The sequence below is a fragment of the Rhineura floridana genome, chromosome 6 (assembly GCF_030035675.1).
Source record: "Rhineura floridana isolate rRhiFlo1 chromosome 6, rRhiFlo1.hap2, whole genome shotgun sequence".
NCBI classification, from domain to species: Eukaryota; Metazoa; Chordata; class Lepidosauria; order Squamata; family Rhineuridae; genus Rhineura; species Rhineura floridana.
In genome coordinates this window covers 114,696,685-114,712,141 of record NC_084485.1, presented here as the reverse complement: position 1 = coordinate 114,712,141, position 15,457 = coordinate 114,696,685, and the positions used below count along the sequence as shown (strand labels likewise).

General features: G+C 39.7%; 1 protein-coding gene across 4 annotated transcripts in view; it reads right to left on the bottom strand.

Annotated features, from left to right (window-relative positions):
* SPATA1 (spermatogenesis associated 1) overlaps positions 1-15,457 on the bottom strand; it is a 42,163-nt gene that overhangs the window by 25,873 nt on the left and 833 nt on the right. Inside the window, exons 2-4 of one of the 4 annotated variants that reach the window (XM_061633496.1) lie at positions 13,831-14,018; positions 8,319-8,425; positions 5,998-6,115 (exon numbers count right to left, since the gene is read on the bottom strand). The exons of 1 other annotated variant lie outside the window; for it this stretch is intronic. In XM_061633496.1, the coding sequence (XP_061489480.1) occupies positions 5,998-6,115; positions 8,319-8,425; positions 13,831-13,866 (261 nt within the window). In that variant the 5' untranslated portion in view covers positions 13,867-14,018. The remainder of the gene's footprint in view (positions 1-5,997; positions 6,116-8,318; positions 8,426-13,830; positions 14,019-15,457) is intronic. 2 more of the 4 variants (XM_061633495.1, XM_061633498.1) reach the window with 2 other exon arrangements.

Below are 15,457 nucleotides of genomic sequence, written 5' to 3'. Positions count from 1 at the left end.
TATCTGAATGGGTTACCTCTGTGCCTATTTAGATACAATTCCCCCAAACGTTTGTTTGTCCTTAGCAGAGCAGTTAAAACTTCAATGCTCTCATTCTATTAACTGAGATTTTATGAGAAGGAGACAGATGGAAAGGGCAGGACAGGATGTTTGCAGTAAGGAAAAATACAACTGGATAAGAGTGAGAAAAGTATGGCTGCAATAGCTGAAGTAATTTTCACTGGGAATCTGTGACACTAGCAATCATCTAGACTAGAGCAGAGTTCCCAAGCAATGCATCAAGCACTATGCATTGTGCACACAGAAACTAATTGAAAAGTAGTTACAGGAAGCCAGATTTCAGTTGGATATCAGAAAAAACTTCCTAACTGTTAGAACTGTATGACAATGGAACCTATGACCGAGGGAGGTGGTGGGTTCTCCAGCACTGGAGGCATTCAAGAGGCAGCTGGACAGGCACCTGTTGGGTATGGTTTAAGTTGGAATCCTGCATTGATCAGGGAGTTGGACTCGATAGCCTTATAGGCCCCTTCCAACTCTACATTTCTACAAATCAATATAGCAGATCAGGCACTTGAAGGAACTAGCTCACTTTCCTCATTGCCCCACCTCTTTCTGGTCTTGGCTAGGAAAAGAACAGGGCAGTAAAAAAAAAGTGAAAGCAAAACAAGTGCAAAGCCTCTTTGTCAGAGAGAGTTTCAACAGCTCAAAGAGAAATTATTAAAACTTTTAATAAAACCACTAATTTTCCTTGGAATTACTACTCACTACTATTATCAGCTATTAAGATCAAAGCATCAAAAGCATTTTTAAAATGTCCAGTGTTTCTTTCTGAGCATTCTTACATGGGAAACTTAAATTACCTTCCAGCCTCTCTTACTGTATTTATGGAACTTTAAGGGAGAAAAGAAAGTGAAAGAGAGAGGCATTTGTACCAAGAACAAATACTTTGGACCATGTGGGTATTATATTTGCTTTATAGGTCAATTAACTGTAAGCATCTCTTAAAGAATCTAGCACCCCAAAGTTGTATCCTTGTATCCAACCAAGTTATACTCAGAGTGCTTCAAGACAATCTGCTTAATGAGCATTCATCCGTGTCCAAGAAATTAGAAACTTATTAGGATTTTAGGCTAAGGTGCCATCAGTATGCTGATGACAGTCAGCTCTATTTCTCCATAACATCCCAATCAGGAGAGGCTGTGCAGGGAGGGCCGGCGGCAGGCATGCCAGGGCCCTTGGGCACCAGTTTAGCCCCAGGTTCATGGTGCCGGAGGGCAACCCCTCCATGCAGACCATGCGGGGCTAATAATCCCCCGCACATCCCACCTACCTCTATCGATCCTGTAAACGATGTGCATGCTATGTGTGCATGCCTGCCATCAACCAAGATGGCAGCAGGGACATCAGCCCTTTAAGGAAGCCTCTGTTGCCATCTTGGTTGATGGCAGGCATGTACACATAGTGCACACGTTATTTACAGGAGCGATAGAGGTAGGTGGAGCATGCTTGGCGCACACCAACTATATTGGAGAGGGAGGTACCTGGGAATATCCACTCCGTGATCTGCGGCAGGGGCAGGAGCTGCTACTGCTGCAGATCGCAGAACAGGAGTGCTACCCTCCCACCCTAAGGGGGGGGCTCGGCTAGGGCAAGCCTGACCTGGCCACCCCCTGGCACCGACCCAGTGTACAGGCTCTGGACTGCTACAATGGTGGGATGTTCAAGGAAAATAAGCTGAGCTTGAATCCTGGCAAGACAGAGGCACTGGGAGTGAGCGATTCCCTTGTCTGACATACTTGTCAACTGCCTGCCCTTGGCAGAGTTGCACTCACCCTGAAGAAGCAGGTATGCCATCTGGGGAAGCTTCTGGATCCAGCTCTGTCACTAGAGGTCCATGTAGTCTCAGTGGCTACAAGTGCCTTTTATCAGCTGCACCTGGTACAACAACTATAACCATTCCTGGACCAAGAGAGCTTGGCCCAGAAGTTCAGACACTGGTGACTTCAAGAGTGGATTACTGCAATATCTCTATGTGAGGCCTCCCTTGCACTTGACCTGGAAACCACAGGTTTCAAGTGCAGAGTGCTGCAACCAGATTGCTGACAGGGGTGAGACCATATAACAACTCTGCTTAGAGATCTGCACTGGCTGCCAGTTTATCACCAGGCAAAGTTCAAGATGTTACTATTTGTACATAAAGCCCTTAACAACAGCTGGGGACCAGTTTACTTGCGAGACCTCCTTATCGCATATGTGCCCACTCGAGTACTTCACTTTGCAGAACAGGCCCTGTTACAGGTGCCACATAATATGTGTTGTGCATTTGTAAGAAACTGTTCTTTTACTGTGGCAGCATCTTCTCTTTAGAACTCCCAGTCTATTGACATCAAGCAGGCGTCTTTGCTGTATTCCTTTCAGAGCCTCCTTAAACCTTTTCTGTTTAGTTAAGCCTTTCCAGATACATAGATATTGACCTGTTTTAATTTTTTTAATTAGTAGTTGTCTTAATTGTTTTAAATATGTTTTAATTACTTGTTTTCAATTGTTTTATTTATATTTTTAATGTTTTTCGTAAACTGCTTAGAGGTCTTTACATTCAAGTTGTATATAAATTTTATGAAATAAACAAATAGTTTGTGGGGAGATTAGACAGACATTGCGTCAAGCAAGTGTTGTCCGATACTTTCCAGTGCTTTTCCTAATTGCAAGAACACCAATGTTTTCGGGAAGCAGGTTTGTTTTGCAAGCACTCCAAATCAACTCTAATTGCACATCCTGAATTTCCCAGGATGTGATTAAATCCCATCCGAAACTAGAGACCATCTAGAAGCACCCTCAAAGTAGACCCATTGGAACTAATGGATCTAAACCGGTGCCTGGAGGCTGTGAAGGGCTGGATGTGGGCTAACAAACTGAAACTGAATCCAGACAAGACGGAAGTACTGCTGGTCAAGGGAAAAACTGCACCTGGGACGGGGTTGCAACCTGTTCTGGATGAGGTTGCACTCCCCTTCAAGGAGCAGGTCCGCAGTTTGGGAGTCCTCCTGGATCCTGTCCTGCTGCTGAATATCAGGTGGCTGCGGTAGCCAGGAGTGCTTTTGGCCAACTCAAACTGGTCTACCAGCTGCGTCCGTTCCTGGAGGCAGTTGACTTGGTCACAGTGACACATGCATTGGTGACATCGAGGCTTGATTACTGTAATGCACTCTATGTGGGGCTGCCTTTGAAAACGGTTCGGAAATTACAGTTGGTTGAAAATGCAGCAGCCAGAATGTTAACTGGAGCACGGCACAGGGAGCATATCACCCCTATGCTTTATCGACTCTACTGGCTCCCAATTTGTTTCCGGGCCCAATTCAAAGAGCTGGTTCTGACCTTTAAAGCCCTAAACGGCCTTGGACCTATGTACCTGAGGGACCGCTTATGCCCATATGTACCTGCCTGGGATTTAAGATCATCTGCCTCTGGTCTCCTCTGCGTGCCTGGAGTGAAAGATGTTAGATTGACAGGCATGTGGGAGAGAGCTTTTTCAGCTGTGGCCCCCAAGCTTTGGAATACCCTACCCCAAGAAGTTCGCTCTGCTCCCTCCCTGATGGTTTTCCGGAGACTTCTGAAGACGATCTTGTTCCGGAGAGCCTTTGGGATGGACTGAAGGTAGAGCCTGACACTGATTTTATGCCTTCTATGTTAAATTTTACCTTTGTAGTCCCTTTAGTACCAATCCCTATATGTGTGTGTGTTTGTGTGTGTTTGTGTGTGTGTATATATGTATGTGTGTGTGTGTGTGTGTGTGTATATATATATTGTATTTTAAGTATTTTAATTTATTTTAATATTTTTGTGATTTTACTGTTTACAATTTTATTATGTACATATTTTATTTTATTTTATTTTTGTAAGCTGCCCTGAGTGCCCTGTTATAGGGCAGAAGGGCAGGATAGAAATATTTTAAATAAATAAATAATAGTCATTAGTTTTTCAAATGGACTACTCTAACTAGGACTAAGATTGGATATAACCCTTAGCTATGTTCTAACACCTTAACAGAATTTTAGAAATTTAGGCTATGATCCATATTAGTTGTGAGCAGAAAGACCCATATGATGTACCTTTTCTCAAATATTCACCCACTCATGACTTCAAAATAAGCTTGTGATGTCGCATGTAAGGGCAGCCATTCAGAAAGATAAAGCCCAAACTCTATGTGGAAAACAAAATCTTTAGTTCATGAGAAAAGGAACCTGCTGTATTGTGACTATAAAAATGGATTTTGGTACTACTGACCATGGTATCCTTCCGGGTCGACTTGGTAAGATGGGTATCAGAGGCACTGTTTTGCAGTAGTTCCAATCCTACCTCCAGGGTCATTTTCAGAGAATAGCATTGGGTGATTGTCTTTCACCCCCCTGGCAGTTTATTTATTTATTATTTGATTTATATCCTGCCCTTCCTCCTAGCAGGAGCCCAGGGCAGCAAACAGAAATGCTAAAAACACTTTAAAACATCATAAAAAGACCTTAGAATACATTAAAACAAAACATTAAAAAAAAAGCTTTAAAAACATCTTTTTTAAAAAAAGGGTTACAACATATTATTAAAGAAAACATATTAAAAGAAGTTCTAACACAGACTCAGACTGGCCGTTATGTTCTGGGATGCCACAGGGTACCATCTTGTTCCCAATGCTGTTTAACATCTATATGAAGCCCTTGGGAGCAGTCATCAGGAGATTTAAGGCAAGGTGTCAGCAGTACGCTGATGATACCTGGCTCTATTTCTCTGTAACATCTGAATTGGCCCTAGAATGGTACCTGGACTCAGTGGTGGGCTGGATGGGGCACATAAACCGAGTCTGAATACTAGCAAGATGGAGGCATTGTGGGTTGGTGGTTCCCAAGTTCAGGTAATTGGTCAGTTGTCTGATTTTGATAGGGTTGTACTCCCTCTGAAAGAGCAGGTTCATAGTCTGGGGGTGCTCCTGGATCTGTCTTTGTTGCCAGAGGCCCAGGTGACCTCTGTGGCTAGGAGTGCCTTTTACCAGCTTTGGCTGGTAAGACAGCTGCAGCCATTTCTGGACTGGAATAGCCTGACCACTTTTGCCCATGCCTGGTAACCTCTAGGCTGGATTACTGTAATGTACTCTATGGGGGTCTGCCCTTGAGGCTGGTCCAGAAGCTGGAGCTGGTGCAAAATGTGGTGGCAAGACTGCTTAATGGGGCAGGGTATCGCCAACGTGTCACCCTGCTGCTGAAAGAATTGCACTGGTTGCTCATTAGCTACCAGGCTAGGTTCAAGGTTCTGGTTTTGGCATACAAAGCCCTATACAGCTTGGGACCAAGACACCTGAAAGATCATCTTACCCCTTACATACCCAGTCGATCACTGTGCTCTGCAGGTGAGGGCCTCCTGCAGATACCATCTTTTCAGGATGTCCGTTCTGCACAACATAGGAAGTGGACCTCTAGTGTTGTGGCACTTATTCTTTGGAATTCCGTCCCCTTAAATATTAGACAGGTACCATCTCCAATTCTGGCACCTATTGAAGACCTTCCTCTTTCTACAAGCCTTTTAAGTAGAGACCTTATACCAGTCTAGGCCTGTGTTGGATTTGATTTTTAATATGTTTTTAAAGCTGTTTTTAAAAAGTGTTTTAAGATATGTTTTGTTTCAAAAGATGTTTTTAAAGATGTTTTTAAAATGTTTCTAAAGGTGTTTTGTTTTAATATATTTTAAAGTCTGTTTTTAAGATTTTTAGAGTGTTTTTAGTGTTTTGTTTGCTGCCCTGGGCTCCTTCTGAGAGGAAGGGCGGGATATACATTTAATAATCATAATAAATTTTCTCTTAATTATATAACTTTTTTTTTAACATGGCAAAAAAATCATATTTTTTTCTGACTGCCACCCCATTAATATGAGACGTTATATGGAAACATTTGAAAATAAGCACATAGCTGTTCTTAGTAACCCACTTATGAAAACACAAATTTGACTTACCACTGCAAGTTTCTTCCCTATACATTTTAGAAAGATATATTGATCCACAACTGCATCTTCACCTAGGTAATCTCCAAGCTGCTCTCTCAGTGTTCTCAATGTCATATGAGGTGACACCCTAGAATACCAGATTACATTACTGTCTTTACACAAGGGTGGACATACTTGGTCTTGGAGGTGGATGTATACAGTATATGAAAAGTACATTTATTATTATTATTATTTTAAATTTCTTCCCAAAGGAACCCAGGGCACTAAACTAAGTAGTAAAAACAATACAATTAAATATAAAACATTTAAAACAATTAAAAGCATCTAGGACTATTTAAAAACATTAAGAACATTTAAAAATGTTTTATAATAACTAAAAATTTCAGTTGCCAGGAACAGTGTCTTTCAGCCATTAAATGCCTTGTGAACAGGAACGCTTTAAAATTCCTCCTGAATGTTAATAATGAGAGACAGACACCTCACCAGGGAGAGCATTTTAAATGCAACTGCCACTGAGAAGGCCCTGTCATGAGTCAACACCAACCGGGCATCAACCAACAGTGGCACCACAGATATGAGTTTACTGAATGGAAATGAGCTATGCTCCTACTGCTGGAGTTGAATCAAAATGTATGTTAAGTTCAACTATGACAGTTCTAGCATTTCATAGATGTAGTGAGAAGATACAAAGGACAAACATCTGAAATGGTGCATAATGAGGTATAGTCTTCTTCGGGGGTTTTCACCTCCATGCCCATTTTCAATAGCTGCCTTCCACATACTAAGATTTTCCACATACTAAGATTTTCACAGTACAGACTCGACAGGTTGAGATGTCATGAGATGAACTTATAATGACACACATGGTTGATGATCTGAATCAACATTTTCTCTTATTTTCTTCAAAAAATATTTGCAAGCTAGATTAAATGCTATGTAATTCTAGTTTAGAAAAATGTATAATCAAAATCTTTACTTACAATAATAATCTAATTTTACCTCAAAAAGTGTAAATGTCCACCCATGGCTTAATCCTTGCACATTTATTTTTAGAGCCCCCTGGCACCATGGTGGATTTTCTTTCACACAAAAAACTAAACATTTATTTTGTGATAACAAATAGAACCTCTAAAAGGGCATAGTGCTAGAAATCTCTTTGTTCACATGACTCATCCAGTTTAAGCTGTATTAACACATGAGATGAAATTGCTAATTTCATATGTAAGTAACATCATAGTTAGCAAGACTGATGTTCTAAGCAGTTTTTCAAATCGCTAAGCCAGGGATTTTCTTTATTATAAGATAACATTGCATCATAATTAATAATGTCAGGAACAAATTACACTAATAGGATATTAATAGTTTCTGTGATTTATAGATAAGTAGCTTTAAAAAAATTCTGTGATCTTGGAACTGTAAAGTTTCTGAACTTAGTAAGCCAATTAACCTGAAGTTAATAAGATTCTTGTCTAAATTAAAGTTGCCGACAAAACAGCTGAAAACCATTTGTCATGGTTATTGCCAGTACCCTTTTCCACCATCCAAGAACACTGAGCATATCTACACCCTAGACCTGAATCATCATTACTCGTTTCCAGCAAATCTACGAATTGTAGGTCTGTGAGTGAAGAGGGAGAGTAGCAATCACTAACAGAATATAATCAGCACCTCACCAAGCTAAAATTGCCAGGATTCTTTTGGGGGGAACCACAAGAGTTAAGGTGATATAAACTGATATCATAACCACCATAACCAAAGAAACAAATGCAGGCACAGCTACAGCTAAACTAGTACAGTATTATAAAATATAGTCTGATTTAAACGGTTCCTGCAAAAAGGGCACAAATGATGCAAGTTGTTCCTCTGTCATTTTGAACCTGAACTCTAGATTAAAAAAACTTAATGATGAAACCTTCCTCTACACAGAATATAACATGTTTTTAAATAATTTCCCACATGTCATGTTGTAGTCAGGAGCAAAAGACCAGGGTGCAGAGAAGCTCCTAGATTTTCCCTGCTCTTGTCCACTCAAAATCCCCTCTTCCCAAATATTCATTTCCTATGCATGAGGGAAAAAGATACAAGGAATCTGCATCTTTTACCCATAGGGAGAAAAGCAACTTGAGGGTGATTTTGAGAGGACAAAATGATTAAACAGCCCTTCCCCTCTTCTGGAACACTCTGGCTGCTTTTCATTTTACGAAAATAGTTGGAAGAATCATGACAGCTTCCCATCTCATGTAATTTGGCCTTTAGAAAACTGTACTGCATGTTAGTTACTAGAATTGCTACATTCAAAGGCAGACCTGATGTGTATTATCCCAACTCACCTTATAAATCCAGCCGAAAAGAATTTGCTAATAACATCTACCGGAACTGTATTCAACTTGAAGTTCCACACTTCTTCCGGAACATAAAAAACATGAAGCTCTAAAAGCTAAATGCATTAAAAGATTTTTTTTTAAAAAAAATTAGCATTGTCATCTAAGTATGTAACAGGGTAATCAGACAAATCCCAAATCTACTACGCTGGAGAGGGTTAAGATTGGGCAGAAGTGGCTCCATCAAACTCTGTCATTTGGTGTGCTCCGCTGTTGGCAAGAAGCCCCCATATGCTCACCCAAATGGCAGGTGGACAGAAGCTACCAGTGATACCCAGCAAAATAATCCAAAATTGTGCAGGATCTACTGGATCCTGTACTGACTTTGTTATTGTAATGTAGTTGCACTGGGGCCAATCTGGGCCTTTTTGCTGCACCAGCCTGGGAGCCAGTGCAGTGAACAGGTATTCTGACCTGCCCCTCTCCAATTTGTGATCTAATAAGAAGTTTGGATTGACCCCTAATGTGATTTCTCTATTTTTAAAAAAACATACAAGTCCTGTAATGGGAGTAGGAACTATTAATGGTGTTTGTTAGACACTGTATCTGCTGTTTTTGCTGGGATGACAGAAACATCTGACATAGTTTCAGACAGAATGAAACTTAATATTATTGTTAAAAGGTTCAGCTATCAGATTTCTGTGAATAAGACTATCATTGCCCTGATTTGCACATAACAATCAGGGGAGAGTGGCAGTGGAATTTGCTACTAGAGTATTTAAGCTGTATGCCTCCACTTATGCTCACCCCCGTGTATTTGTAAATATTCATATTAAAAAGCACCACAACCTCCAGTAACCTCCAAAGAAAACTAAATTTGAATATGCCCTTGGAATTTCTACACTGCTCAGAGAACTGGGGTAAGCATACCACTATCATAGCACGTGGTGATTAAAGTGGGGTTCAGAGAAGATGAAGCTGGGCTAATTTTGCTCTTGCACTGAGTGTTCCCCCCTCCTTTTCTAGCACTGTGATCCATGTTTGACTGAGTACTGAGAAAACATTTTAAAAATAAAATTATTCACATCAGAACATAAATAACTGTAGTCAATCATACAATAGGAGTAAAAGAGGCAATACACCAAGCTCTGCATCATTTAAATTCATGGAAGCTGAGTAGAGTGCTGTGTCTGATGTAATCTAAAAGTGTCATGGGATAATTATATCAAATAGGAATGCTTCTACGCCTTTTCTGAAATATGAAAAGCTATTGCTCAAAAAATATAGGAATGACACTTGAACTAAGCTGTTATTGCTGAACTTCAGCAGAGCTTTAGATGGCAATATGTGAATACTATGTAGGTTTCCTCTACATTGATTATGATGAATAACTTTAACTGAGATCAACATTTTATAATTTACCTCTGTTGCATAGGCATATTTTGAGCAGATGACTAATGACTGTATCAGAATAATACCATTCAGTACTTATTCATAAAAATGAGACAGGAATTCTGTTGTACTTGAAGACTGTACACTGTTGAAATGTCCTGTACAATTAATATAGGGGAGTGGCTAATCTGCTAAATGCCACTACAGTGGAAATAATACTATTGGTAGCATCATAGGATGCGGTTTCTACCACTCTTTGTCTCCCTACTATGGCATATTTCTAAGCTTCAGTTTCAAAGCACATGAGCATAGCTGTTTTGTCCCTAGTATGAGAAAGAGTTGTCTTATGTTCAAAGTAGTGTTGCTGTAAAGAGGAAATAAAGACATAATCATTTTGTGAGCAAAGGAAAATAATGAAAGGGGAAAGACTATAATACTGAGCATGTAAAACCAAACAGGAACACAAGTTGAAAGAGAAGTTGATTAGGATTATCGGATATTGCCTAATAATATGTAAAAATATTTTTTATTTTAAAATGTGTAATCTACTTTTGAATAAAAAGTAATCAGAGTATGACAAAATCACAAAAATACTATTAGCATAGTAAACCTATTAAAAATAAACAATTTGTCCATTAATGCAACAAATGCTGCAGCAGAAATAAAACATGATCAGCCTGGCAGATCTGTAAGTTTCACAAGTGTAGGCTATGAGAAACATCTATTAATAGCTGAAAATCATTCCTCGAATAGTGAGTGATGGCCCAAGACATTGTGGTCTGAAACAGAGCCAAAATGCCCCTTGACTATAACCAACATTTTTTAAAGTGTTGCTAGTCCATTTAGACACCACTTCCTAATTCTTTGTCATAGTGCTGGCTGCTGCAAGTAGTTTCACCATGCTGGTAAAATTTTGTTGCAGGACCTCAGTAAACAGGGAGGCGTATACAGTGTCTTGCAAAAGTAATCAGACGCCTGACCAATGCTCTCACATTACTGAACTACAAATGGTGCATTGTAATTTCGTTCTGTATAGTTTAGTTTGAAACACTGAAACTCGAAATCATTTATTGTATGGTGATATTGGTTTTATGTTGGGAAATGTTTCTAAGAAACATAAAAAACTGAAACATGTTGCTTGCATAAGTATTCAACCTCTGTGCTGTGGAGGCTCCAAGTTTACACAGATGAAAGAAATTGCCCTATCGAGGACACAATTACCTTACCATTGGCCTCCACCTGTGAACCATTAAAGTTGCTGCCACATTGTCAGGATAAAAAACTCCATGTTGAAGGATCATTGGTCAGGCTGGATCTGAAGGAAAATGAAGACCAAGAGCATTCTACACAAGTGAGAGATAATGTAATAGAAATGCATAGATTAGGAAAAGGGTACAAAATAATGTGCACGTGTTTGGTTTTCCAACTGAGCACAGTTGGATCAATAATTAGGAAGTGGAAGCTGCATCACACCACCCAGGCACTGCCAAGAAAAGACTGTCCCTCAAAATTCAGTGCTCGAACAATGAGACTTGTGAGAGAAGCCACAGAGAAGCCAACAATCACTTGGAAGGAGCTACAGAGTTCAGTAGCTGGGAGTGGAGTAATGGTGCACCAGTCAACCATATGAAGAGCTCTGCATAGCACTAGCCTGTATTGGAGGGTGGCAAGAAAGAAGTCATTGCTCAAAAAGTACCATCTGAAAGCACGTCTGGAGTTTGCCAGAAAGCATGAGAGTGCCTGAGCTGCCATGTGGGAAAAGGTTTTGTGATCAGATGAGACCAAGATAGAGCTTTTTGGCTAAAACTCAAAGCGCTATGTGTGGTGCAAACCTAACACTGCCCATGCCTCAAGACACACCATCCCTACAGTGAAGTATGGTGTTGGTAGTATCATGCTGTGGGGATGCTTCTCATCAGCAGGGACTGGGCATCTTGTTAAACTTGAAGGAAGAATGGATGGAGCAAAATACAGGGAAATACTGCAAGAGAACTTGCTTCAGTCCACTAAAAAACTGAAGCTTGGGTGGAAATTCACTTTTCAGCAGGACAATGATCCCACGCACAAAGCCAAAGCAACATTGGTGTGGCTCATGAACAAAAAGGTGAATGTTCTACAGTGGCCCTGTCAAAGACCTGATCTCAATCCCATCGAGAATCTGTAGTGCTCTTTGAAAATTGTGGTCCACAAGCGACGTCCAACCAACTTGAATGACCTGGAATGAATCTGCCAAGAAAAATGGGCCCAAATCCCTCTGATGCTGTGTGCAAACCTGGTACATACCTACTCCCAAAGACCTAAAGCTGTTATTGCCACAAAAGGTGGCTCTACCAAATATTAATGTGTGTGGGGTTGATTATTTATGCAAGCAACATGGTTCAGTTTATTTTTATTACAAACATTTCCCAACGTAAAACCAATGTCACCTTACAACAATTGAATTTGAGTTTCCGTGTTTCAAAATAAAATATCATACAGAATGAAATTACAATGTACCATTTGTAATTTGGTAATATGAGAGCATTGGTCAGGGGTCTGAGTACTTTTGCAAGGCACTATATAGGAGAAAGCAATCTTTCAGATCCTCCAGATGCAGACTTTAAAGGCAAGAACCAGTGCCTTGTTTTCAGATTCACACTGGTTACCAATGAAGTACTGCTGCATTTTGGCCAACTGAAGTTTCTGAGATGTCTCTAAGGGTGGGCGCATGCACACTGCATTACATGAGACCACATATATGTGATCCCTCAGATGGACGTGTCTACTCTGCTCCCTCCAGGACTCAGACCATGCTCCCTCTGCAGCTGGCATGTTTGACTTATCCCTGGATGTGCTGTTGCTGAATACGTCCTTGTGGTTTACCATAGCACTACTACTGAAACATTCGTGATAAAGTTTAATATTCAGAAGATGACATAGGGGAAGGTGAAAATCCTCCATCTCCATTCATGCAATCCTTAAAAAATGTGTAAGAGTTCTCTCACAGGTGAAAGTGATTACACCAGAATCTGCTTACCATCAGGTCAGGACATGTAACTTTCACACCTCCACTGACTCATACAGGTCTAAGGAGAGGTGGCTGTGATTAGAAATTAGGAAAACAGAGTAATTAGCAAGCCAGGGCTTTGTTACCACTGCTCCTCCCTTCATTATATCTGTACAGTTATTAAGCTGCCAATGCTGCATCAGTGACATGACAGCAGTAAGGGAGATACTCCTTTTACTGCATTAGATAGCCTAACACTCCTTTGCTTCGAACATTTTTTAAAAAAAGTGTTTACTATTGCTAATAGGATTTTAGCTGTGTTAGTCATGAAACACTTACTTATTATTATTAATTATTTGATTTATATCCCGCCCTTCCTCCCAGCAGGAGCCCAGGGCGGCAAACAGAAGTGCTAAAAACACTTTAAAACATCATAAAAACAGATCTTAAAATACATTAAAACAAAATATTAAAAGCATTTTTTAAAAAAGCTTTAAAAACATCTTTTAAAAAGGGTTAAAAACATTGTTAAAAAAAATATTAACAAGCAATTCTAACACAGATGCAGACTGGGATAGGTCTCAACTTAAAAGGCTTGTTGAAAGAGGAAAGTCTTCAAAAAGAGCCGAAAAGATAGCACAGATGGCGCCTGCCTAATATTCAAGGGGAGGGAATTCCACAGGGTAGGTGCAGCCACACTAAAGGTCCGTTTCCTATATTGTGCAGAACGAACCTCCTGAAAATATGGTATCTGCAGGAGGCCCTTAAAACGCTCATGTGCATAACTAGCAGTTGTTGCAACCATATCATCTGGGGCACCTCTAAGTAAGGCAATATGAACCTCTGCTTAAAGATCAAACTGTGATAGACAAGAAACCACTGATGAAACTTCAGTCACTTTTGCTGCTGTTACTGAGATGAACCACTTGTTAACAATAAAGGAAAATCTTGACTAAATCATGCCTAATGCTTATATGTGTATAATCAGTATAAATAAATTGTAATGAATTTTACAAACATTATTTGAGTAATGTCTAAATCCAGCCTAACTATTGTCTTACCTCTTCAATCTACAACAGAAAATGTTGCAAAATAGTGTACATTTAAGATCTGCTAAATTTTCTAAGATTAATGATTTCTCACCTCTGATGTGGGAGGTCTGATTTGATTTGACAGCATATTCCTTGATGTTTATCCTGGTTCACAGTAAATTCTGGATCATTTTTTAAAAATCACATATTTTATAGCCAATCATTATTTAACATAGTTAGGATAAATCTTACAGGTATCTGAGAGGCAATATTCCACTCATTTCATAGGTTTTCCGTGTCCTACAAATGTTGGATTTAAAACAGAGACCACTTAGGGCAGCAAAAGACTTTGTTTCTAGCGAACCTGAAAACAAAGTGATTCAAATGTTGGCCAACATCACCCTTTGATATGAACACTCCCTGTATACAAGTAAGCATCACCATAGTAACCCAGTGAATTGCATAATCAAAGCTATGCAACTGAGATTTGCTTTAGTAATCTAAGGTCTGCCTTACACCCGTTGCTTACATGGGGATAATTGCCATGTGGAATAAAAACAACATCAGTTGGGCAGTGCTGTTTAAGCTGTGAAAAGGCACTAGTCAGGAATCCATGTAGGTATCTGTGAATGTACACTCAAAATATGAAAAATTAATGCTTGAATGTGTTGTTCCTTCCCTCACTCATAATGATATTAATAATATAAATACTACTATTAATAATATAAATACTACTAGTTGACATTGACTGAAATTTAACATGTTCAAAAAATGTAAGACTAGAATGAATAACATCCACTCTTAAACACAGTATGTGAAACACAGTATGTACCGCAGATACTGGCTAAAATGGATTGTATATCATATTCTCAATATGCTTAATTTCATGATCCTGGGGGCACTAGAGTCAAGTCTGAGGATCATACAAATGCAGATGGCTGCAAGCCATTTAATTTTTTAATATATGATCTTTATCCCCTTGTGAGAAGCAAAACATTAAGCATGTCTAGCAGATCACAAGGATCACATAAAACATAATTCACATGTCCTGGACCCAATGAAGGCCAGCATTGCAAGAGCCAATGCCTTTATGTTAAGTTTGATTTTCTGATTCTATCTCATGAAGTCTGTATTTTGTTAAAGATGCACAAACCTTCTTGTCACCATGACTACCTTTAAAGACTTTTAAAATAAACGTGCTGGTGCAAAAACAGACATTTCATACTGTCCTCTTCCTAGTTACTTTGCCCTATTGGCATCTTCTCTTTAAAAACAAACAAGTAAATAGAATGACAAATTTACACTATTGCAACTGTATGCCCAGCATCATTTGCTACTTTCTGAATCTGGCAACTTATCATTCTGACTCATCTGCCCCTCCCGTCTTTCTCAGCATACAACCATGGATACAATTATATGAATTTTATGTTGGGAAAGTTTGATTCCTGCATGTCAGCCTGCTGTTAAAGACTGGGAGGGGAGGGGGGGGAAGAGAAGAAGGCAAAAAAGCAGGATGGGGAGAGAGTGAACCTACCAAGGATGGCAACCCTGTATGTATTCTATACTTCCTAACTTTTAGAGCAGTACAACAATGGAACCAATTTCCTCGGGAGATGGTGGGCTCTCGAACACTGGAGACATTCAAAAGGCAGCTGGACAGCCACCTGTCAGGTATACTTTAATTTGAGTCCTTGCACTGATTAGGGAGTTGGACACAATGGCCTTATAAGCCCCTTCCA